At 57.0% G+C, this 21,976-nt stretch overlaps 10 protein-coding genes across 21 annotated transcripts; 3 read left to right on the top strand and 7 right to left on the bottom strand.

Annotated features, from left to right (window-relative positions):
* Positions 1-49: 49 nt before the first annotated feature.
* KVP17_000270 (uncharacterized protein) lies at positions 50-2,732 on the top strand (the record flags this gene model as incomplete). Of its 3 annotated transcripts, XM_068519761.1 has the most annotated exons (5): positions 50-562; positions 589-1,449; positions 1,476-1,651; positions 1,678-1,953; positions 1,982-2,732. In XM_068519761.1, the coding sequence occupies 5 exons, from the start codon at positions 50-52 to the stop codon at positions 2,730-2,732; spliced, it is 2,577 nt and encodes an 858-aa protein (XP_068375318.1).
* Positions 2,733-2,741: 9 nt separating this feature from the next.
* KVP17_000274 (uncharacterized protein) lies at positions 2,742-3,485 on the bottom strand (the record flags this gene model as incomplete). Its single annotated transcript, XM_068519808.1, has 1 exon — positions 2,742-3,485. The coding sequence occupies one exon, from the start codon at positions 3,483-3,485 to the stop codon at positions 2,742-2,744; it is 744 nt and encodes a 247-aa protein (XP_068375326.1).
* Positions 3,486-3,507: 22 nt separating this feature from the next.
* Positions 3,508-4,380, bottom strand: KVP17_000268 (uncharacterized protein; the record flags this gene model as incomplete). Of its 2 annotated transcripts, none has more annotated exons than XM_068519755.1 (1): positions 3,508-4,380. In XM_068519755.1, one exon carries the CDS (start codon positions 4,378-4,380, stop codon positions 3,508-3,510), a length of 873 nt encoding a protein of 290 aa, XP_068375312.1. The 2 variants fall into 2 exon arrangements, with proteins under 2 accessions (XP_068375312.1, XP_068375313.1); XM_068519756.1 differs by having other exon boundaries at positions 3,508-4,356.
* Positions 4,381-4,481: 101 nt separating this feature from the next.
* On the bottom strand, positions 4,482-5,422 carry KVP17_000269 (uncharacterized protein; the record flags this gene model as incomplete). Of its 3 annotated transcripts, XM_068519759.1 has the most annotated exons (3): positions 4,482-4,994; positions 5,021-5,169; positions 5,197-5,263. In XM_068519759.1, 3 exons carry the CDS (start codon positions 5,261-5,263, stop codon positions 4,482-4,484), a joined length of 729 nt encoding a protein of 242 aa, XP_068375316.1. The 3 variants fall into 3 exon arrangements, with proteins under 3 accessions (XP_068375316.1, XP_068375314.1, XP_068375315.1); XM_068519757.1 differs by lacking the exons at positions 5,021-5,169; positions 5,197-5,263 and having other exon boundaries at positions 4,482-4,814; XM_068519758.1 differs by lacking the exons at positions 4,482-4,994; positions 5,021-5,169 and having other exon boundaries at positions 5,189-5,422.
* Positions 5,423-5,444: 22 nt separating this feature from the next.
* KVP17_000267 (uncharacterized protein) lies at positions 5,445-5,819 on the top strand (the record flags this gene model as incomplete). Its single annotated transcript, XM_068519749.1, has 1 exon — positions 5,445-5,819. One exon carries the CDS (start codon positions 5,445-5,447, stop codon positions 5,817-5,819), a length of 375 nt encoding a protein of 124 aa, XP_068375311.1.
* A 203-nt stretch (positions 5,820-6,022) lies between these two features.
* Positions 6,023-6,784, bottom strand: KVP17_000272 (uncharacterized protein; the record flags this gene model as incomplete). 3 transcript variants are annotated; one of them, XM_068519777.1, is made up of 2 exons in its annotated part: positions 6,023-6,459; positions 6,487-6,784. In XM_068519777.1, the coding sequence occupies 2 exons, from the start codon at positions 6,782-6,784 to the stop codon at positions 6,023-6,025; spliced, it is 735 nt and encodes a 244-aa protein (XP_068375321.1). The 3 variants fall into 3 exon arrangements, with proteins under 3 accessions (XP_068375321.1, XP_068375322.1, XP_068375323.1); XM_068519778.1 differs by lacking the exon at positions 6,487-6,784 and having other exon boundaries at positions 6,023-6,439; XM_068519779.1 differs by lacking the exon at positions 6,023-6,459 and having other exon boundaries at positions 6,479-6,784.
* Positions 6,785-6,823: 39 nt separating this feature from the next.
* On the bottom strand, positions 6,824-9,868 carry KVP17_000266 (uncharacterized protein; the record flags this gene model as incomplete). 4 transcript variants are annotated; one of them, XM_068519730.1, is made up of 4 exons in its annotated part: positions 6,824-7,969; positions 8,023-8,314; positions 8,344-9,173; positions 9,203-9,868. In XM_068519730.1, the coding sequence occupies 4 exons, from the start codon at positions 9,866-9,868 to the stop codon at positions 6,824-6,826; spliced, it is 2,934 nt and encodes a 977-aa protein (XP_068375310.1). The 4 variants fall into 4 exon arrangements, with proteins under 4 accessions (XP_068375310.1, XP_068375308.1, XP_068375309.1 ...); XM_068519729.1 differs by lacking the exon at positions 9,203-9,868 and having other exon boundaries at positions 7,822-8,314; positions 8,344-9,005; XM_068519728.1 differs by lacking the exons at positions 8,023-8,314; positions 8,344-9,173; positions 9,203-9,868 and having other exon boundaries at positions 6,824-7,798.
* Positions 9,869-10,130: 262 nt separating this feature from the next.
* Positions 10,131-11,759, bottom strand: KVP17_000271 (uncharacterized protein; the record flags this gene model as incomplete). The annotated part of the gene is made up of 1 exon (XM_068519773.1): positions 10,131-11,759. One exon carries the CDS (start codon positions 11,757-11,759, stop codon positions 10,131-10,133), a length of 1,629 nt encoding a protein of 542 aa, XP_068375320.1.
* A 243-nt stretch (positions 11,760-12,002) lies between these two features.
* Positions 12,003-13,730, bottom strand: KVP17_000275 (uncharacterized protein; the record flags this gene model as incomplete). Its single annotated transcript, XM_068519825.1, has 1 exon — positions 12,003-13,730. The coding sequence occupies one exon, from the start codon at positions 13,728-13,730 to the stop codon at positions 12,003-12,005; it is 1,728 nt and encodes a 575-aa protein (XP_068375327.1).
* A 97-nt stretch (positions 13,731-13,827) lies between these two features.
* KVP17_000273 (uncharacterized protein) lies at positions 13,828-21,976 on the top strand (the record flags this gene model as incomplete). 2 transcript variants are annotated; one of them, XM_068519794.1, is made up of 3 exons in its annotated part: positions 13,828-13,900; positions 13,930-21,680; positions 21,709-21,976. In XM_068519794.1, coding segments are annotated over 3 exons (8,092 nt in total), but the record flags the coding sequence as incomplete, so codon positions are not given. The 2 variants fall into 2 exon arrangements, with proteins under 2 accessions (XP_068375324.1, XP_068375325.1); XM_068519795.1 differs by lacking the exon at positions 13,828-13,900 and having other exon boundaries at positions 14,061-21,734.

The following is a 21,976-nucleotide window of genomic DNA, read 5'->3' as shown; positions in this document are numbered from 1 at the left end:
AACGCGCAGTTCAATTTGTAATGCAACAATTTGTATCTAGATACGCCTGATGCCTCACAAGCGATCCAGTCGAACCATCAGCGCCACAACCAACACAACCCGACGAGGCGTGTCTGACGTGAGCAAGCTAGTCTCGCAGGCATCAACGCCCCTGGAGAAGTACGGCAAGATCCAGCAGTTCATCGTGTCATATTCGGGCAAAGCCAATCCTGAGATGAGCCGTGTTCAGTTTCTGCAGAAGACGAAACTGTTTCCTCTGGTGTTCCGGAAAAAAGCCTTGGAACAGGAGTATCTGGAGTCAAGGAGGGAGTTGACCTACGTATCTGCTAGGTACGCAGGGGCGCTCTGCATATCGGCAATGATCTTGTCCACGGCGGTTATATTGATTCTGTGCATCTCTCGGCAAGGCATGTACTTGCCGCTCTCAGACGTCCTGTTGCTCTTATCCACCGCCATCCCAACGACATTGATCCTCGGTCTGCTTACATTCACAGAGAGCATCCATAAGAAGCTTTGGTCAAAGGGTCATGCCGAAACCGTTGCCGTATGCCTCTGCGCTGCAGTGAGAACGGTAGGGCTTGCATACAGCTCGCGTTCAGTCTGGCTCCCGTGAATGTCGGTATCTTCTGGGACTCGCTCCCACCCTTCCAGCCAGATCAATTCGAATCATTCACAACCATTCTGAGTGACGAGTTCCTTGCCTGGATGTTCGACAGCATTATTCTTCGAGACTGGCTGAGCAAGTATATTTTCACATTCACTTTGATTTTCATGTTCATCGTAGCTAGGGTGATCACTATCCGGTCGACCTGGGCAGTGGCAGCTAACTCGCTCTTGACGGTGTCCTACATCGCGGGGCCTGGTATTCTTGCCGTTCTGATGTACAAGTACGTCGGGGAGTGGAAGTCTGTGCTCATCGAGATTATGACCACCGTAATCTTTTTCTTATCCCTTGCGGCATCGTCCTACCTAAATGACGTCAGTGAGCGAATCACGTACCTTACCGTGGTGGCTAGCCAAAAGAAGATCGATGCTTTGAAGGACGCCCTGGAAAAAAAGGGCACCGACGGCAAGAAAACGTCGACGGCGGCTGAGGAACTGGTGGACATCGTGGAAACGGCAAAGAAACACTATGAGGCGGCCGCCCCTAGCGAAGAGGGCGAGCATATGGTGCACCTCAGGACGCTTTCCGACGTTCTGCACTTGCTCACGCACCACGAGAAGCTGAATGCTATCCACTTCGACCGTGTGTCCGCAGAGAAGCGAGAAGACCTCGACAACCTGCTGGGCGTGTACAAAGCGGCGCCTGCCAAGGATCATTCCAGCTTCTCGGAACACAGCACGCCTATGTCGACCAGGTCGGCCATCGACGACTTACAACCGCTTGCTCCCGCAGTTCGCGCGCAACATCGACCAGCGGAGGCGGTGCAGTTCAGCGCCAACAAGCTGGTGAGTGTGGCGTGGTGTGGACACAGCCTGCCGTGCTGGGCTGCCAGTTCGGAGAAAACTGGGACCTGGACATGCTGTCCCTATCCCAGACGCAGGAGAACATCCTGTTCGAGGTTGGGTGCAGCATGCTGAAGCCGCATCTCGGTATCCTGCGCACAGACTACACCACTGTTCAGTCGCTGTGCTGGTGCATCTGTGAGGAGTGAGCGATGCGACGGCGTCACACAGCTACGAAGACAACCCTTATCACAACGGTACACACGGCGCTTTCGTTTGTCACGCCGCATGTGTCTTCGTGAACAAGTCAGGACTGGGCTCGAGCCTGCTGTTCGGTGCCGAGCGGAAGGTCGAGTTGATCGTGGCGGCGCTAGCCCATGACGTTGGGCATCCTGGCCGTAACAACCAGTACTACATTCGAATCGAGCACCCGCTAGCCCTTCTCTACAACGACAAGGCCCCTCTCGAGAACATGCACTGCTCCTGCTTGTTCACATACCTAGCGAAGTGAGTTATCGGCCCCCGTCAAATCCAGCCCCAACTGTGACATCTTCAAAGACAGTGACTCGCGACTCCAAATAGCTTCAAGGAAAAACATGATCACTTACATCCTGGCAACGGACATGTCGGAGCACTTCAAGAACATTTCCGGTTTCCGAATGCGAACGGGCGCTGAGGATTTTGATTTCCATTCTGTTGAGTCCGACGCCATTTTCACGGCCAAAATGGCTGTGAAGTGCGCTGATTTGGGGCACACATGCGTGGATTGGAGTCAGCATATGAGCTGGAGTTTGCGAGTCACCGAGGAGTTCTATCAGCAGGGTGATGATGAGGCTATACTAGGTTACGTTAAGAGCGTATTGTGTGACCGAACAGACCACCTAAAAATGGCTGGGAGCCAAGGAGGATTCATCTCCTTCGTGGTGGACCCTCTGTTAAAAACCATGGTTGATTTGAACCAAAAAGACCTGCTACCCGTATACAACAATCTCCACAAGAACAAGCAGAGATGGCAGGAGCTTGCGGACAACAAGGCAACGCCGCCGATACCCGAGGAACTTCTGAACAAGCAGAGTTCCCACAACTCCTTGCCCATGCTCATTGCACGGAATCTCCACACACTGATGGGTACTGACACCAAGGACAAGCTGAAGGACCTTTTTGACCGCCAGCAACAGGCGTTGGAGGGTCTGGAGACGCAGCCGCTGCTTTTCAACCGAAGTGCGCAGACCTCGCAGAGACTTCTAGACGAGCCATCCGACGCGCAGTTCGTAGTCGGAGATTGATGGAATGGATCACAACTCAGATGGTATCGACACGGCAACGGCCGCGCAGGCCCGCAGACGCTTGAAGTTCTTGCACGCGCAACAGGTCGGGACGCTCACATGCAGGGTGATGTGTCGCGGTGAAATGGTTTTGGACCTGCAGTGTTGACCGCGGACCGCCGTAGCTTGCTCAGAGGGCGCAGAGCTGTCCCAAGAGTCGGCAAAGGAGTCCGTTAGAGAGGTCGCCGCTCTGCGGTGGCCGGGAGAGCGCGACGAGCAACCAGCCCCGCGGACGCCCGCAGGGCTGGGAGCGGAGTACTGCACTCCAGAGGCTGAAGACGACCGGTCCTCCGCACGCGTGTACGCATCCTCGACAAGTCGTGGCGGGTACTGTATCGTTGGGCCATCGCAGGTCGCCTCCTGAGACGGCACGGCACTGTATTTTACGCGAATTCGAGGCGGATTCCGCAAGCTTTCCTGCTCCTTGAGGGTGCGTAAGGTACTCCTGAAAGGTGATATTGGAGAGCTTGCACTGTCAGCTCTTGAGGCCTGATGGCCTTCTCTCGGCGGCCAAGCCATCATAGGTCGTTCCTCGTGGACTGGGAACAGGGATAAAAATTCGTTCTTGGTTGGCAGTGGAACTTTCTGTGCACCATTGTGCAAAGTGAAAGAAGTTGGCAGGTCAATGCTCTCGAAGCTAGGGTTGTACACTCTCTGAAAGCTTACGAAGCTCATGGGCTTGATGCGTCTATCGTTGGGGTCACGTTGCGACATAATTACTCTTTTCACGTGCACATTAATCACACTCTTCGTTGCGAGACTGTGCGTACCAGATGCCTCCTGCGACGGTCCCCGCCACGACGAGGATACCGGCTGCGCAGCCTATGACGATACCAGAGATGGCTGCACCCGAGAGCCTTGGGGCCATGGCCTGCAGCCGGGCGAGGGCGGCCTTCGCGTATTCCTCGGCCTCTCCCGCGAGCTGATCGGATACAATATACATGGGGGAAAGCACGAATGTAGCGTCGTTGATGAAGTGGTTGAGCGTCTCTATTTCCTCCGCGTTCAACACCGCCTTGCCGCGAACAGATCGCACTGCGCGAAAGAGCCCTGCTATCGCTTTAAGTTCACTTTTGATGTCCTTAAGCAGGCCCTGGAAGCTCGACGGGACGTCGTTGAGACTTTCGGTGCCCTGCTGGGCAGCAACAACGCCGAGGTCAGCCACCTCTCGTACGAGCGGAACGAACTCTTGAGGCACGACTAGTCCCTTAACTGCGCTGGTCACCAGTCGCACTGTCCGGATGCTCTTTTGGAGTACTTTCTTGAACCTGGGACTCTCGGGGTCCACGTCCGGGAGCTCCGTTTGGAAGCCTGTCAGGCTAGTGAAGTCCTTGATTTCGAGTTTACCCTCAAGGTACGCCGGCATAGGCACGTTGGTGAACTGATCAGCGTACTGTTCCAGCCGTCCCGCAACACCGAAGTTCGGGGTGAACCCGCTGGGATTGACGTCGTCGTTTGCGTCGTAGTCGTTGTGAATGACAGTGGAATGGTGGCTGGGATGGAAATCCCGGGAGGGACTCAGCTGGGTAGCGATATCTCCGTTGCCGCACGCCAGGCGAAGTACTATCAGGAACAGCTTCGTCATTAGATTAATCTTTATATTCCCCATGAAAAAAACGTTAGACTTGTTTCATAAAAAGGTACGTGTCACATACGGACGCTTCAGTCATCACTGGGTGAATCTGGTCCCGATCTGCGAAGGAGTACAGGTTAGGACACCTGATCCTCACGCTCATAAAAGAGCAGGTATGGGCAAAGCATCTGTGACAACTCGGTGTTCGGCTGTGATTTGCCCAAGTACAGGTCAAGCTCGGCAACGGACACCTTGCTGAGTTCCTCATCATTCGTCAACCACCACTGGTTCCCCACCTTCACCAGGGCCACATAGTGGCCCTGGGAGCGATCACCAGCGTGGAGGATGACTGAGCGTAGGATCCATGGGAAGCGAACGTACGGTTCTAGGAGGAAGTCCTCTGGAATGGAGATGGTGTCGAAATTCTTGGCGCCGTCGAAGCGCAGCCTCATCAGCTGCACGACCAGCATGCGAGGTATGTCAGTGATAGTCTCGAGGCGTCGTGCTGGTTGTTGGACTCTACAAAAGCCACATCGATAGCGTGCGCCCTGTGCCGTCATGTATTCGATTTTGGGTTTAACGGTGGTATCGAAGGAATCAGCAATGTCCACACGAAAGTAAGGGCTTTTGGCAGGCACCCTAGAGGCGTGCTGTAATGCGTCTACCTAACACTCACGCCGCACTCAACACATTTCGTTTCCGCTGTCAGCTCAACGCCCAGAACGACGTCCACCCAATTTTTGTTGGGGCTGCATTCCAGCAAGGCGTCCAACATGACGAGGTAGAGATCGTGCACGTCGTGTTGTTCCGACATTCTCAACGTAGCTTGGTAGAAGCTGCCCGTTCACCCACTTCCGCTGTCTAGCAGTTCCAATATCGCTCTCAGTTTCCGATTGCTGGGCCGCTCCAGCAAAGCCATGAATGCCCGCGAAAGCTCACTTTTGGATCGACTTCCGACCCCAGGCCGTACCATTCGCTTCGCGTACTTGACGAACACTGGCGAGGCACGCACTGCCTGCAGCAAGCTGTTGAAGTAGCAGGTGTTGCCATAGTTGGTAAGCGGATAGGGGCCTGCCATAGCAGTGAAATCCTGATTTTCGATGGACGCTGATGGGTTTTATCTCGAAGGCCACGTGGTCGAGGAGACCGCACGTCCCCAGATGGACCACGCCGACACATACCAGACTTTTGACGTCAAGAACAAGGCAGACGTCGGCAAGTACGACGACTCGATGGTCCGCTTGCGACGCCGTAAAGCTCTGTTGCACGCTACGCACGACGAAGAGCTGAAGAACAATCTCCCAGGCGTGAACGCACTTGTAGTGAACCACAAAAAGCGCCTCCGGAAGGAGAGCGCGACCACTGGGATCTACAGCAAGATCGAGACTCACGAGAAGACCTCTGTGGAGGTGCGCAAGGAAATTAGAAAGCGAAAGCGTTTACTCAAGCGGGCTCTAAGTGCCCACGACGCCTAGAGACGCGTCCGTCTGCGGGTTCGCCGTAACGAGCTGCAAGGCGGCAATCGTGTCGTTGATGTCCTCTTGAATAGTGAACCACAAAAAGCGCCTCCGGAAGGAGCGCGACCACTGGCATCTACAGCAAGATCGAGACTCACGAGAAGACCTCTGTGGAGGTGCGCAAGGAAATTAGAAAGCGAAATCGTTTACTCAAGCGGGCTCTAAGTGCCCACGACGCCTAGAGACGCGTCCGTCTGCGGGTTCGCCGTAACGAGCTGCAAGGCGGCAATCGTGTCGTTAATGTCCTCTTGAATCTCTTGCAGTTGCCTTTGGTGGTGCAGACGCAGCACGCTCTCCACCGTTTGCTCAAGCGAGGCCTCGCATAGAGGCAGGGTAATGCCTGGGGGCAAGGAAGATGGCAGTGCGGCTTGGGCTGGGTTTGATCGCGCTATAGCTGCGTTCAGACCAGACCTTACATCGCTGACGCAGTGCGTCTGGACCTGCGGCAGCGATAGAGAATCAAGCCACGTGTTCAGTGGCGCTGTCAGCGAGAGCTCTGACACCGATGGTGCTTCAGGCTGCTGCGTGGCGATTTCCTTGGAATTAAGCGCATCGAGATAGACGTCTTCCAGCGCCATATTGACAAGCGTCTGCAGGGCTGTGTGGCACGTGTTTGGCTACTCACCGTCGAGAAAGGAGCTGACGTGGGCCTGGGGACCCAAGGTCACACCCAGATCACGCAGGTACCGCTCGAACCCGCTTATCCAAGACGCGGGCTCCTTGAGGCGCTGTCGGTCCTTGGGCTTCCACAATCTGATAGTGGTCTCCTCTAACCATAACACCAGATCCCTCAGGGCCGCCGACCTCAGCAGGCTCTCCAGACCAGACGCCGTGGTGGACCGGCTCCACTTGTGGCTGTCTGGAAAACCTAGGAACTGCAGTTGAGCTGCGAGCAGCCGTGGACACCCTTCAGACAGCGTCATAAAACGTGTGATTATACATAAGTCTTGCCAGAATGTATGTCACTGCACTTGCACTTCACCAAACTCCTTGACGATGTTGTCGAGAGCGACCAGACAGCTTTGGGCCACCACCGCGTTAGGGTGAATCTTGAACTCTTGCAAATATTTGTAAGCTAGAAGCCTGCAGTTCTCCACCTCCACGGAGGAAGAGGCGGGCACAGCCCCGACAGACCCTAGGGCGAGAGCCGCCTCGTGGCGCGCCATCTTGTGTTCGCTCTCCGAGGCAAGGCAGTCGCACAAGGCAGAGGTTGCTTGGTGCGTTTGGATCTGCCCCAACACGAACGCGATTTCGTGTCTGAAAAGGGCGGAGCTCTTATCCGTCCGTAGGGCGTGAATGATAGCTTCAGCAGCGGCCTCAGTCCCAATGTTTCTCAGAGTAAACAGCGCCTCATAACGAAAGGACAGGTCCAACTCGGGATCGAGGAGCATTTTCCCCAGAACAGGAACGTTCTCTGGGGCCTCCATTCCCTTGATGGACAAACAAGGATCTCGAGTGCTAAACTCGAGACCTTCTCCCTGTTTAAGGGAGTAGAGATAGAATCGCACTCTCTCCTCATCTACGGGCACGCCAGAGCTGTTCTTCTTCTCTATCAGTCGAATGGCCAAGTAACAAGTCTCGGCCACTGCTGTGTTCTCGTCGAATTCAAACTGTCGGAGTACTGCCAACGAGCTAGCGTCGCCAATCGCACCAAGAGCCTCTGCCGCCTCGTGGCGCGTCATGGCATCCTCATGCAGGTCGCACAGGAGGGTAGTGAGATGGGGAATGGAGTCCAGGTCGCCCATCTGGCCCAGCACATACGCGACTTCGTGACGAAGCAGTACAGACTCCTTGTCTGCAAGGGCTTCAAGGAGAACAGGCAGAGCAGCTGCAGTGCCGTGATGGCGAACCCAGAAGAGTCCCCGCATCCGCTCTTCAATGGGGTTTTCCACGTTCCCAAGGAGAGCCTTAAGTGCGTCTAGGCCCGGAACAGACATCAATTTGGCCATTATGTTCGCACTCATCCACTTGTCTGTGTATCGAGCACGACTTGCTGTCGCCTTAGCTGAGCCGGCGCCTGCACCAAGTCCGAGAGCTCGTTGACACCACGTGCGCATTTGTCTAGCAGCTCCTGTAGCCGCTGAAGGTCCGCGTTTGCTGACAGTCGACTGCGTTTGCTGGCGACGCGAATCTCGCGCAAGTTCGCGTGGTGTCGCCGTACCAAGTTCTCCAGGATGCTCAGCCGGCTGAGAGCTTCCAGGAGGTCTTTGCTTCGGGCTGCGCCCGTCTTAAACCGTTGGATCCCTATAAGGAACTCCTTGATTGGTAAATGGGCTTGCGGATCATCGGGGTCTGCGAGGATGTCACATATGGAATGCACGTCGTCGATGTCGTTGCACCCAAACGACCTCAACAGCTGCGCAAGGCTTGGGTTAGTTCGCAGAAGAGACACATAATCAGCCTTCGTCAGAATGTCCGTTCCTCTGTCCCGTTCGATGCGCCGCTGGATGCGTCTGTGTAACGAGTCCCCCCTAGTTCCCACATTCGGGCATCGGTGGTCTCCAGGTCCAGCCGCATATCCTCGTCCTTAGAAAAGTTTAGCGCACTTTCGACAATCACTGCAGTGAGCAGGTTGAGAAAAGCGAAGCATCCTATTGCCACGAACGTAACGAAAATCCACCAGGTAAGAGGCGATATGTTTACTATTGGGTCGATCATCTCGACCCACCCATCCAGCGTGAGCACGCTGAACAGGGAATGCATCGTACGCGGCAGAGTTCCGAAACGGGCTTGGGAGTATTCGTGAATGTCTATGCCGATCATGTCCAAATACCAGCCGTTGTACTTGCCCTTGAATTCTCCCTCGCTGATGTAAGTGGTGATGGGTACAGAGAACATGAAAATAATGAGGAACGCCATGAGCAAGCCCCAAAAGAGGACACGGAAGGAGGACGTCAGACCACGTACCAATATGCCAAACTCGCGGAAGAAGATGACGTGCCGCAGCGCGGAGACCACACGTAGCAAGCGCAGTGTGCGGGCAATCGTCATGCGGGAGAAAGCACTCGCCTCTCTGGAGGTGGATCCGTACATAGCCGTACAGATCCCATAAGGAACCACCGAAACCACGAGAACCCCGATATCAAACACCGAATACATGTCCACGAAGAACCTCGAGCCGAACAAACCCAGCTGCAAGGCCATCTCTGCCCAGAAGCTGAGGAGGTAGACGTGCTCGAAGGTCCCACATAATCGCAGAAGCGTGGATTCTTTTCCACTTCGCGAGGTGGTGGTCGAGATGGCGATGGCGGCGCAGTTCAATACGATACCTATCCAAACCATGATCTCCCACAACCATGAGTGGAAGAAAATCTGCCTAACCCCTCCCAGACGGCACCCACCGACATCCTGCTCCGCACTGAAGACTGCTCGAGCTGGGAGTTCTCCACTGCCAAACGCAGTTCGGAATCCTGGTCATTTTGGTCCTCCACAGGGACGAGCAAAGAGGCAAACAGCGCGGCATAGGTATGAGCGTGCAGCCCCGACTCCATAGCTTGACGAAGGCCCATGCTACGAATGGTAGAGGTGACTTCCGCCGTAGCCTCTTCCGAAACCACGGAGGGAAGCGTCCCTGTGGCAGGCTTCAGGCCCGCGCTACCCACGTGCACCGAGGAGGCTAGCTGCCGCATTCCGGCGGTTCGGCCCAGAATGCGACGGCGGTTCGAATGACCGGCGATCTCGGATTCTGACTGCGAACTGGAGTCTTGGTACTCCTCGGACCGGGGTCGTCTCCGTGTAATAAGTCGCGAGAAGGTTTGCAGCCGCCTCACCATTGTGGGCTTGGGCGAGTCGGAGGTCATCGATGAGTACGGTTGGAGGGGTATTTCGGCCGTGGCCGAGGAGGTCGAGGAGAAGCCAGACCCTGCACCGTAGTCGACGTCCGAAAATGCAGGCCAGTCGGCCACACCTATCGCGGTGGGCGAAGCTAGCATCGGGAACTCTGGTCCTGGGGCGGGGTCTACGAGAGGAGTTAGATTCGAGTAACGAACGACGTAGTCTGCTCGCATTCGCAGTTTCCGTCGTTTCCGGCGAAAGGCCGGACGGCGTTCAGGTGTGGCAGTACTGTAGGAGGCGTCGTCGACCCGCGGGTGGCGCGAAAAAAGGCGTCCAGGAACGATCGTAAAATCACAACCGAGCGATCCCTGAGCCTCCAAATCATCGAATGGCTCGTCTTGGATCCATTCCTCTTGAGGTGAAGACACTTTGACAAATGACTCAATTGTCCTAAAAAAATGCGGTTCATACCTGGCGCACGAAAGCAACAACACGCTAATTGCTGTGAAGAACAGTTTTCTGCAGCGCTGCGACGGCTTCAATGATAGCGGTCGCTTGTTCTTGCATGTTCAGCACGTCCTCATGAACCTGTCGCCGGTAAACACGGTCATACGATTTCATCTCTCGCGCTTGCAGTAGAACGCGTCGTACCAAGTTCTCCAGGATGCTCAGCCGGCTGAGAGCTTCCAGGAGGTCTTTGCTTCGGGCTGCGCCCGTCTTAAACCGTTGGATCCCTATGAGGAACTCCTTGATTGGTAGATGGGCTTGCGGATCATCGGGGTCTGCGAGGATGTCACATATGGAATGCACGTCGTCGAGTGATTGGACGCCGAATGACTTCAGCAACATGCTGAGTTTGGGGTTGAAGCGAAGAATTTGGAGGTACTCCTGCTTGGTTAGAATTCGTTTCTTCATGTACCGTTCCATGGTCTCCTGCAGGCGGACGCGTTTCCGGTTCCCTTCCGCTTCTTCCCGCTCCTTCTCGTCTTTACTGAAGTTGAGGGCACTTTCGACTATTATTGCTGTCAACAGATTCATAAATGCGAAGCAGGTGACCGCCACGAACATAAGGAAGAAGAAGTAGACGGGTGGCGAGGCGAGGATCAATGGGTCTATCAGCTCTACCCAAGCATCCAGGGTCATCACCTGGAACAGCGTGGAGATGCTGCGACCTAAGGTGCCGAATCGGTAACTCGCGTAGTTTGCGATGTCGATACCAGTCAGATCCTGAAACCAGCCGTCGTAGGCACCATGAAAAGTTGGAGAGCCACCGATATAGGTGCAGGATGGAACCGCAAAGATAAAAATAATCAGAAAGCACAAAGCCATCCCCCAGGCGAGCACGCGCAGCGAGTACGCCAGTCCTCGGACCAATATCCAGAACTCTCGGAAGAATTTTTGAAAGCGGAGCAGGTAACTGAATCTGAGGACACGAAGCAGTCTAAAAATGCTGCACCGCTTCCAGGCACGGGCTTGCACAGAGTCCGGACCGTAAATACCGGTGGAAACGCCGTACGGAATACTGGAAATCACAAGGATGAAAAAATCATTGATGGCGTAGATATTCACGAAGAATTTCGATCCGAAGACCCCGAACTCTAACGCCATCTCGAGCCAGAACGCGAGAAGGTACAGCTGCTCGTACGCGCGACATATGTTCAGCAAGACGCCGTTGTCGTTGTTCAGGCCTTGAGAGGTTTGTATGCCGACAGATGCTGCGTTCAACAAGACGAAGAATGTTACAACGAATTCCCGAAGCCAGCTCCGTAACAGCCTCTCCAGGCTGAAACGCAGCGGCGACTGCTCCAAAGCCGAGCCTTCTAGGTCAACTTCGTCCGCGGAGGCGTGCTCTACCGGCTGCAGCATGATCCGTAGCGCGCTGTCCCAGAACTCTCTCGAGAAGAAGGCCGCCGAAGCTGTCCTCGCGCTGCGCTGCGTGTGGCTATTGGCAGTGATGGTGTGGAGTGAGGTGCTGGCGATACGTCGCGAGTTTGGCCCGCTGGTCGTGGGCGGCAGCCGTACGATAGAAGCCCGGTTGACCAGACGCGCCCGGCGCGTATTGGAGTGGTCGATGGTGTCGCTTTCGTCCGACGTTTCGTAGATCGGGGCAGTTCGCACCAGCATTCGATGAACCGGAGTCGATGTCATCGGCCGCCCAATGCTATGGTGTGAGGTGAAGTGTGCTCTGGGTGATCGCTGGATGCCAGAGATGTAGTGTTGGCGCTTGCGACGGTCTGTCTGTGAAGACAATTCCAGTCGTGAAGACGACTCCAGAAAATAACGCATCTACATATTTTTAATCTCTGATTATAAATAAAGTTATTCTCTTCGACTTTTCGATAAAAAAGAAACTAAACTACTGCTAAGTTACTCCGACGACGACACAGAAGTGAATGACACACTCGACGTTGCGGACCTTGCGTGCTGGAACTCTTCAGTGCTTCGTGGCTCCTTCGCGTGCCCGTGGGTTCCGAGGCCCCAGGCCTTGCCCCTACCGCCGCAAGGGTTCGCCCAGCCGCCGCAACACACGTTGCGCCGCTTCTTCGATGTTCGGGTGAGCTTCTCCTTTCGGTGATGCTTGGAAGCAACGACGTGGTTGAAATCAAAGACGATGTCACGGTACTTCCGAGAGACGTCATGGTCGCCCTCGGTGTAAACATTGACAACAGCGAAATTCTTCTTCTTGGTCCACCCAAAGTGAGAGAATTGGTGGTGGTTGCCCAGGTGATTCTCCATACCTCGGCTCATCGCGTGACCGATGTGGCTGGAGGTGCTCCCCTTCGCTGTGATGTTGCCGGCCACGATCTGCTTGGCGCGGTCAAGCTTTCGGTCGCGTGTGCTGCTGTAACGGAGGTCGACAATATCGGTGCATCCGCCTTCGCCGAGGCCGGAGGAAACGAATATAATCTCCCGTTGCCCAGCCTTTGCCGCTCTCCAATCAAAAACCTTGGACAGTAGCATGGATGCCTCGGGCACGGCTACGGGGTGGCTCCAGGGAGATTTCTTGACACCCAGCGTCTTGGTGGCGCCTGCTCCTATGTGGCAGATAGGGGAAGGAGTGATGATGAAGAGCACCTTGGAGTTGTCAAAATAGCCATTGGGCGACAGAGCAAAGTCGACGTCTTTCCACTGTCGCTCTCCGAGCATGCGGCATTCGCCGCCCAACCCGTCGTGGAAGACACGGTGTGCTCTGGTGTCGAGGAGCATGAAGCCTACGCCGCCGAAGCCGTGAAAGTGGTGAGCCTGCCCAACCTTCTCGGCTTCGCCGTAGCCCATGGGGGTGTAGTCCTCGAAAAGCGATCGCTGGTACTCGTTGTAAACTTCGTACGCGCACTTCGACAGGAACTCGTTTATATTCGAGTCGTCCGACTCCACGTTCTTGTCGAAGCCGGGGCAGATATCAGCCTCATTCATGATCATAAGGTTGGGAACGTTGGCCAGCGCATGTCGCGTGGTGGGGTAGCTCCAAGCTTTGCGGTACGCCGAGCGGAAGAGGTGCAGAATATCTTCGTATTGGGCCAACCGACTGGCCTGAGTGCTGCCGACGAGTCGGCTATAGGCCACTTCCCATGGGTAAAACCGAGAGAGATGCTCGTCGCTGCCCTTGTTGTGCTCCTTCTCGTTGTCGGTAGCGAGGTAGACCTGGTTTCCCATGTGGATGCAATAATCGATGTCTCCTCGACGGGCTTTCTTGTAAACATCCTTCCAGAGGTCCGCGTGGGTATCGACAGTCTCGCTCAAGTCACTGTACTTATTGCCGGACACGAAGGCCAGTCGTGCCTGCTTTTTGGTGATATCCCAGAGCGAGGGGACGGTGCGGAACACCGACTTGACGACGCCGGGGACAGGAACGTTGAAGGAAACCTTGTAACGCGTGTCAGGAGACAGCCCGGAAAAAGCGAAGACATGCGGCTTGTTGGCGACCATGCGTTGGCTGACGCCGTGTTGCTCGCCACCCTCGTCCATGAGATAACATTGTAGTTCGGTGTCGGCCGAAACCTCTGCCAAAATTCGAGCCGTCTTGTCGGTCACGAGTCCGATAACGGGGCCCACAGACACGAATGGAGTCAATGGCCTATCAGGCTCGTACTGCATGGCTGAATTTGGAGGACGACTGACAGGGTGCATCATCGTGACTAGAAAATGACTTCTTTTACTGGAGTCATACTGCGGGGCAATCGGGAATTTATTAATGAGCGTGCCGGAACTCCTCGCCACCCTCCGGTCTACCACAGGTGTCGTGGCCAAGCGAGCTCAATTGCAACGTGCGGTAGTTAAGCTGTCTTTACTGCAGGGTTGGCAGACTCAGTGCGCAGACCCGGATTCGCCAGCGAGCTTGCAGAGTACAGCCCCAAATTCACACGTCACTCGCCAGTTCCGATATGTTGGGTCGTCGATGAAACTATCGACGTGCTCGTCGACTACATGCACCGCGAGGCAGAGCGAGTGTCCCTACGCGGGTCTGCAGCCGTTAGCGACTCCGAAACAGTAAAAGGCATCGTCACCGATCTCGCGTGCCTGCCATACTCAGCTGTACACTCCCGGAAATCCCCCACCTGGCCTATCATGTTGGAGTTGTTCCCTCCGTTCCCAGTGCAGACAGAAGGCGGATGCATGTTCCTGGAAGAGAGGGATCTGCTGACAGGCCGCCACGCCGTGCCAGAGCAGCAGTGCGCACTCGCCTTCATCGCCGAGGTCACTCTCGAGAAGCTCATCACGCACGTCGCCCAGGTGTTGGAAGATGCAGGGCCCGCCGGCGCGTGGGCAGAGGACTACGTAGGCATGTTGGACGCCTTCCTAGAGGGACGGCCAGGCATGGTCCCCGTCTTCAGCTCTCCGCTGGGTGAGGAGGTTCTCTCCAACTGCCGTCGCACAGTGCTCAGCGTGCTGCAGTCGTTTCTGAAGTCCCAGCAGCCGAAACGTATCCGAACGGCTGCTCGCCTCTGGAGAATCGCATTCGCCTCGAGGTGCAGCCCGCGACAACTTGTCGTCTCCGGTAACGGCCTTGTCAAGTGGTTGGTCCAGAACGCCACATCCTCCGGTCCCGTCCTGGAGGCCTCACTGCAGAGCATGGCTGAGGTCTTCAGTGTCGAGCCAAACTGCCTGCTGCGAACTTTTATGAAGGCCCCCACAGACGTGGTGGCTGCCTTCGAGACCGCTCTGGCGGAGTGGTCCTTCCTACCACACCACGTTCGATCTTCTGTCGTCACCATGGTCAATTTCGTGCTCGATTCCCAGCACGTGCTGCCCGTTACCGTCACCTGTGACTGTCGCGCGTCATTCTCGGGCATCCATCCCGTGCTCGTGCAGTCGCTGCTTCGAAAGCTGCTGCTTTCTCTGCTTCGAGTACTGCCTTCATTCATTCGAGACCACTTCAAGACTGTCTGCGAGGGTTCGGCTGCGAATTCTTCGTCGGCCATCACTGAGTGGCGCGAGGGCCTCGAACTAATGTGCAGCGCGTCGCTCAGCCTAGCACTTCGAATTCCACATGACTTCCTCCGGGTGGTACTGCAGGCAGATACGGCTCGGACAAGCGTCTACGCCACTCAATCCCGTAGACTCTCCCAGACACAAGTCGACTTCACCGGGAACTGGCTGTTGTCCGAGGTGGAGGAGGCGGACCAGCTCGCGGCGGTCATTGAGCCGACCAGCGGCCTGAGCGCTCCACAGATTCGCTCCCGACTGCAGATGGTGCTTTTCAGCTACCTGGAGCTGGCAACCCGCTCAGGGGACTCTAGCTCCCCGTCGATTCGCCACGTCTTCGGTGTCGCGCTGACCCGACTGGCTGCCCGCACGCGCCCGCTGCTGCTCTGCTTGTCGCCCAACGGCTGCGCGCGGTGCCAATCTGACTTCAGCCTGCTCGACCAACTAGGAGTGCACCTCGCTGTTGCTGTGCGCGCGGCACTCCACGGGACCTCGCTGCAATTACCGCAAGCCGAGACAGCGCCGTCTGCGTCTGTTCTCCCGTGTCTGATGGGCGCTCTCAGCGCCTGTCTCGGTTCCTCAGACGTGCCATACTGTCCCCCGTGGGTTGATCCGGGAGTCGTGTCAGAGACGAGTCTCTCTGTCGTCTGTTGGAACCTGGGTCTAGAGGTCTTCTCGAGCCCTCCTGTGGCCTCTGAACGCAAATCTATTTTCGCAGAAGAGACCAAGCCTCAGTGGTTCATGACTCTCGAACACGCTACTGCCCACATGATGCTCTTCTCGACCAGGCCCCGAGCGGAGAGGCTGACTCCAAGCATCTGGGACGAGCACGGCCTTGTCGCACCTCCGTGTCCGCCATTGTCGCCCCAGACCCCCTTCGACGCGCCCGTCAGGAGTCGCCTAAACTGGCTGCTCGGCCGCAAATACCACGTCCTTCTTCAGGACGTAGTTTTCTCCCCACTGCAACGCCCTCCCCAGGAGTCCACTACCTTCGGAGCGGCCGTGACTGCACCATCCGCGGGCCCTGCAGTGGACCAGGACGCAGCCATGGCCTCGCTGAATACGGCCACGCAGCGCGTACTGGCCGCCTTTGAGAGTGGAGACCTCTACAGCTTCAGCGTGTCCAACCCTTGGGTCAACGGACAGATCACCAACGTCATTGAGAGTTTTTGCGCAACTGTGGACGCCCTGGCGCCCTCTCTCCATGCACTTCCCGCCTGCATCGTTGAGCTGCAGAGCGTCACCTTGAAAGTCCTCTTCTCTGGATTGGACGAGCTAATGTCACTGGAATCCGACCTCATGGTCGAGGCCGTGGATCCTTCTAAGGGGTCGGCGCTTGTCAATCGAGTAGCTTGCTCCAAGGTACGAGCGGGCCAGGCCACGGAGAGGGTAGCTCGAATAGCCCCCTGGCTGATGAATCATGAAGTCGGGCTCCCGCAGTTCAAGGCGGACGTCTCGTCGGTGTGTCTGCTTCTGGGCTGGACGGCTTCCACGATCCGCCGCTGCCCACTGTTGCTGCAGTTGTGGTCGGCGGAGGACGACCTAGCTGGCTCGCCTGTGAGTACTCCTGGCGCTGACGAGGACAACTGGACCGGAATAAACAACAAGGGCCGCATTCTCCACGTGTTTCTGAACCGAGTGTTCCATGCGACGCCCAACCCGTCACTGCTGTTGGCTCTGTCGTGGCTGTACGGCGCTTCCGACGCCCAAGGACTGCTAGCTCGACTAGGCCTCCGCGGTACGGCGCCGGAGGCGAACGCCCTCGAGCTTCTCCGTCCACCACCCTTCGACGACACTCAAGGCACTCCCAGACGGTTATGTCGACCGGCTGTGGAGTCCGACGTAATTCTCCGTTGCTTAGAAACATGCATACCGATTCGTGTTCTGTTTTCCGAGCGCCTCTCAGATCTGGTATCCGTTCTGCACGAGGCCGAGAGCACCTGGTTTCTTTTGGAAAAACTGGTCCGCCTGGACTGCTCATCATTGGACCCTGCCGCTGTGCTGACGGAGAAGTCGCCTCGAGTTCGCATTGTCGGGGGTGACTGTCCAAACGGAGGGTGCCTGGAGCACGACGGTGCATTCTCGCGGCGAATGACGTCTCCTGAGCTGCTGACGCCTCTATTGAAGGCGCTAGCTCCTCGGGCCAGATCTGTACCTCTGCCCGTCTTGGGTTGCGCGGTGTGGCTGTGTTTAGTGGGGTGTGTTGAAGCTTCCGGCTTGGTGGGTACTTTCGAAGAACGGGCAGAAGAGGAGTTCCTTGGGCACCTGTCCCAGTGGACTGCCGATATTGGCCAAGCAACCCAGACGGAGCTGTCTCGAGTCATGCTGCCCATGGTGGCCGTGCTGAACTCCACGGCTGGAGCGCGCACACGGCAGTGTCTTGTGAGTGACGTCGTTGTCCCGCTGCTGTCGCTCGACTTTGTTGACACCTCGCTACTGGACGTGACAAAGTGGGCCGACTTTGTCAATCTCCACCGGCTGCAGGCTATTGGCATCGTGGTTCGCGTGATGAACTCCCTGACGCGAGTACGACCCCTATCAGCTGGTGCGACCTATCGGGAGGTTTTCCGCGTGTCGCGTCACCCCGCCAACGCCCCCGAGCGCATTCTCATGGGCGACACGCTGATGGCGCTGGCGGCCGCAGCGCATGGGCTCTCGCCTCGCCCATTTCTGTCATGCGTCGACACGGACACGCTTTGGATGGACTCCCGCCTCTTACAGAAGCTCGAGACGCAGCTGCCGCCAGGCCTCGCACCCTGGGCCCGTGAACTCACCGACGTGACTTGCCTCTGGGAGTCGCTCCCCTCACACCCCGACTGGCCCTTGGCTGCAGCCCAGGAGGCCATCAGATCCGGACGCCTCCAAGATGCCACCGTGCCCGTGGGATACCTGCCCTTTATCGTTGCGCTGCTGGGCAAAGAAGAGACCGCGGCGACCGCCGAGGTCAACGCTGTGAACGTGGTGGCCACGGAATCAGCCCTGTTGATGGCGGTGGCCTTGTGGGGCGACGAGTTCGATGTCAAGGTGGACATGGTCGTGGGGAGCCTTCGGAAGGCTCTCGACAATCATGGTTGTGTCGACAGCTCTACGGTGCTGCTGTTGGCTGCTATGGCTTTGATCCCCGATGTCGGCCTTTCCGAGAGCTTCGCGCGAGCAACGATCGCCCACTGCGACATTAGACCCGCATTCTTTGACCTGCTGTCAGCGACCTTCACGCACTGCGCCCCCGGTTGGCTTCTCACGCAGCGACGGAAATGTGCCGCTTCTCTGTTTGCAGAGCTGCCGTCCACAGGAACAGTATGCTTGGTGGGTCATCTGGTGAGAAACATTCGGAACACGGACTACGACCTGCTTCGATCTCTAGTCAAGTCACTCCATTGTCGGGACCATCCAAATTACGCAGTGTTGCTCGGCGTCGTCCGCGACTGCAGCTGGAAGGACTTGCCGGGAACGAACTGCTACTCGGGCCAGTGGTCATTCACCATCGCTTTAGCCGCCCTCCCCAATTGGGCGTTGATCGAGATTCAATCAATTGGCCAACAGGAAAACGACCCTCCTCGTAAACGCGCCAAAACTGCAGCGCGGGCCGTTGAGGTGCCCTGCGCCTCGCTTCCACACTTAGCGGCGCCAGACCCCCAAGCGCCGCTGAGCTGCTTTGTAGAGGAGGTGTGGGCGCAGCGCGGCCCTGTGCATGTGGCGGAGAAGCTGCTATCGCTTCTCCTGGTGGCCACCAGGGGATCGACGCCAGTGGTAGACTCAAGTCGTTGTCCTTCTCTTTCCAGCGTCATTCTGGTGGTTCACCTGCTTTGTGGTGGTCGCCCAGGCGTCCTTCTGACCAAGAGCGGAGTCCTAAAACTGGACGTCACACCGGGGTCTGCGGGCGCCCCCGACTCACTGAACTCGCGGCTTCCAGCTCTGTTCGATGCCGATCGCATCCTGAAGAGCGTCGCGGGCTCCGCGGAGCCCGTCCCGCGCGCAGTATACCGGTACCTCGCTGGCGGCATGCTTGCTTTGCTAGCGCGCCACTGCCCATCATTTCGAGCGCATCTGTCAACCAAGAGTCTGCAGTGCTGGTGCCAGCTCTACGCGTGGCATTCGGTAATCAACGCCCCTGACCCGCTTCCGCTGCTGGTGGTCCTCCTGCTGGACTGGGCCACACGAGGCACCGCCTGTGTCTCCGTATGCGCCTCGGTCATTGACGCACAGCTGCAGTTGCCGCCTACGGTGGTGTCAGACGCGGTTTCCACGGTGCTTGTCATCTTCCTGGAGGTGTACAGAGGCCTTCTCACCAGGGCGGTTGACTACGTCCTGCCATCGCGCGACGAGACGCCTGTGGCTGGCGAGTTCTCTCAGATGTTTCGTAGCATGAATCTGGTGGCGGTTGGAGAGCGAGCTCTGCAGCTAGACATGCCCGAACTAGGCCTTGTTCTCTGTGAAATGCACCTCCAAAACCGCCACTTCGAGCTTACCCCCAGCGCAGCGCTCTGTGAGGAGATCCGGTCGTATCCGCAAGGCTTTCACCCACCTCCAGCTTTGTTGAAGACTCTAAACAACAACATCTGCGCTGTCTACCCCGAGCAGGCTGAGCCCATGACGCGTTCGCATTATCTGGCGTTCGAAGTGGCGGATGTGGACACGTTAGTTGCCGGCATTACAGCCGATCTGGATGCCGACGCGTGGGAAGCGCAGCTGGCCGAGTACCACGACCTTGCCTCCCAGAAGGAGTCGATCCGCTTGAAAGCGCGGTGCCGGCGCTGGGCGGAGGACTGGCTGAGCCAGTTGGAGGCGGGCGTGGTAGGAGACCCCAAGTACGCTACGCACTGGTGTCAGTTCCTCTGCGACGACGGCGAGGCTCGGGCAGCGCTGGAGTTCGCATACCGCACATTGAAGGCGCTGCCGGCAGAGCATACCTGGAGGCACGAGGTGCAGCTGGCGGTGATCCGCGCACAGTGGTGCACGGGCGACGAGCAGCTGCGCCGGGTCTGCCTTCGACTGGCGCCGGGGGTGCTCTGCGACCTGCAGCACAGTAAGAGTCCGGCTCGCGTAGAGGCGCTAGTCGATGTGGCCCAGTGGTCAGTCCAACTCGGGGTGAAGTCCGTGCAGGAGGTCAAGAAAGAGTTCATCGACGAGGCCCTCCAACACAAAACCGGGCGCAGCCGTGCGCTGCTCGAGTACGGACAACTGCTGGACTCCATGCTGGAGCAGGCCGATGCTGCGCGGTACTCGGCGACTCGAGCGGAGGCCCAACAGATCATCGAAGAGCGGACAACGACGCTGCAAGGGATGCAGACAAGACGGGCCTGGCTAATGAAGCAGTCGAGTAAGTCACAGCGAAAAGAGGTGGAGGCGGTGCTACGGAGACTGGACCACCAGATTCACTCGCTGGAATCTAACATCGGGGATATGGAGGAGTCGGTGGCCGACTGGTTGGTGCGAGAGACCCTAGAGACCTACTGGTCCTACCTCGCCGTAGTGGATTGCGACGTCCGAGTGGCGTCCCGAGTGGTAACGCTGTTTCTTGCCGTGGAGTCCGATGAGGTCGCTGCGTGCGTGGTTGCATTGCTGGAGGCGCCATGCCGTGCGCAGCTGCGCCACTTGGCACCGCTGACTCCCCAGATCGCCTCACGTCTTCAGGAACCAGTCAGTGAGATGACCAAGGCGATTTTTTCTCTTCTTGTCAAGCTTCTTGTGCACTTCCCTTTCGCGGCGTTTTACCCTATATGGGCGTTCTCCAGAACCAGCAGGGAGGCGATAGCGCGACGGGTAGTGGAAGAGGCGAAATCCCAATCCCAGAGCGCCAACTATTCAAAGACAATCGAAGCTATGAAGGTCACCTCCGACTTCTATGTCAGACTTGCGGACCTGGAAGTGCCAGAGAGCGCTTCCAAGGGTAAGATGACCCGCAATGCGGAGCTCAATCGCGTGTACAAGCAGCATTGCGCATCGTTGGGGGTCCAGCCCATGATCACGCTCATCAATGAGGACGCAGTCACTGGGCTGTCCGTTGCAGGGTTCGAAGCGTTCGCCTTGGATCACCCGGAATGCATCGTTGACCGAGTAGAGAGCACGTTTTCTATGACTGCGTCTGGCATCCACAGACCCAAGATTCTGGTTGTATTCGACAGAAAGGGGCACGCGCACCGGCACCTGGTCAAGGCTAAGGATGACTGTCGATCCGACTCGACCATGCAGCAAATTTTCCGCCTGATGAACCAGACGTTCAGCCGCGAGCGGGGCTTGAAGGGCGTGCAACTGCGCACTTATGGCGTCATTCCTCTTTCTCCACAGCATGGGGTCATTCAATGGGTGGCTGGGACAGCGACCCTGGGCGAAGTGCTTCTTGGGTCGGCCAAGCTGCCCGGCCTGCACCAGAAGTACTTCCCAGGTGACCTTACGAACGAGGAGTGTAAGAAGCTGCTTCACACCGAGCGAGAGAGCTACCTGCGGCGGTCTCGGAACCGCTCATCACTTGCACACAGTCTTCACGAAGTGTTCCGGAGCAATATCCTGCCGCGATTCCGGCCCGCACTACATTTCTTCTTCTACGAGAGGTTCCAGTCGGCCCGAGATATTCTCGAAGCCAAAAGGCGCTACGCCGTCTCACTCGCGGCGTGGAGTATGGTGGGGTCTCTCTCCGTCTCCCACGCAGACATGCCACCTACTTGGAATAGGTGATCGACACACCAACAACATCCTGCTGGATTTGGAATCGGGTGAACTGATCCATATTGATTACGGAATCGCGCTAGATAAGGGCCGATTCCTGCCGGTACCCGAAATTGTGCCCTTCCGCATGACCCCAGACCTTGTTGCAGGCCTGGGCTGTTTTGGGGACGCCCTCTTTGACCACTCTGGGCATGGATGGTTCAGGAGCGTTGGGGAAAAAGTCCTGCAGACATATCGGGCCAACGCGCCGC

This window comes from the organism of the source record quoted next (genome assembly GCF_019968985.1).
Source record: "MAG: Porospora cf. gigantea B chromosome Unknown PgB_NODE_332_length_21976_cov_133.038, whole genome shotgun sequence".
Lineage (NCBI taxonomy): Eukaryota > Apicomplexa > Conoidasida > Eugregarinorida > Porosporidae > Porospora > Porospora cf. gigantea B.
The sequence above is the reverse complement of the archived record's forward strand: the minus strand, read 5'-3'. Positions and strand labels throughout refer to the sequence as shown.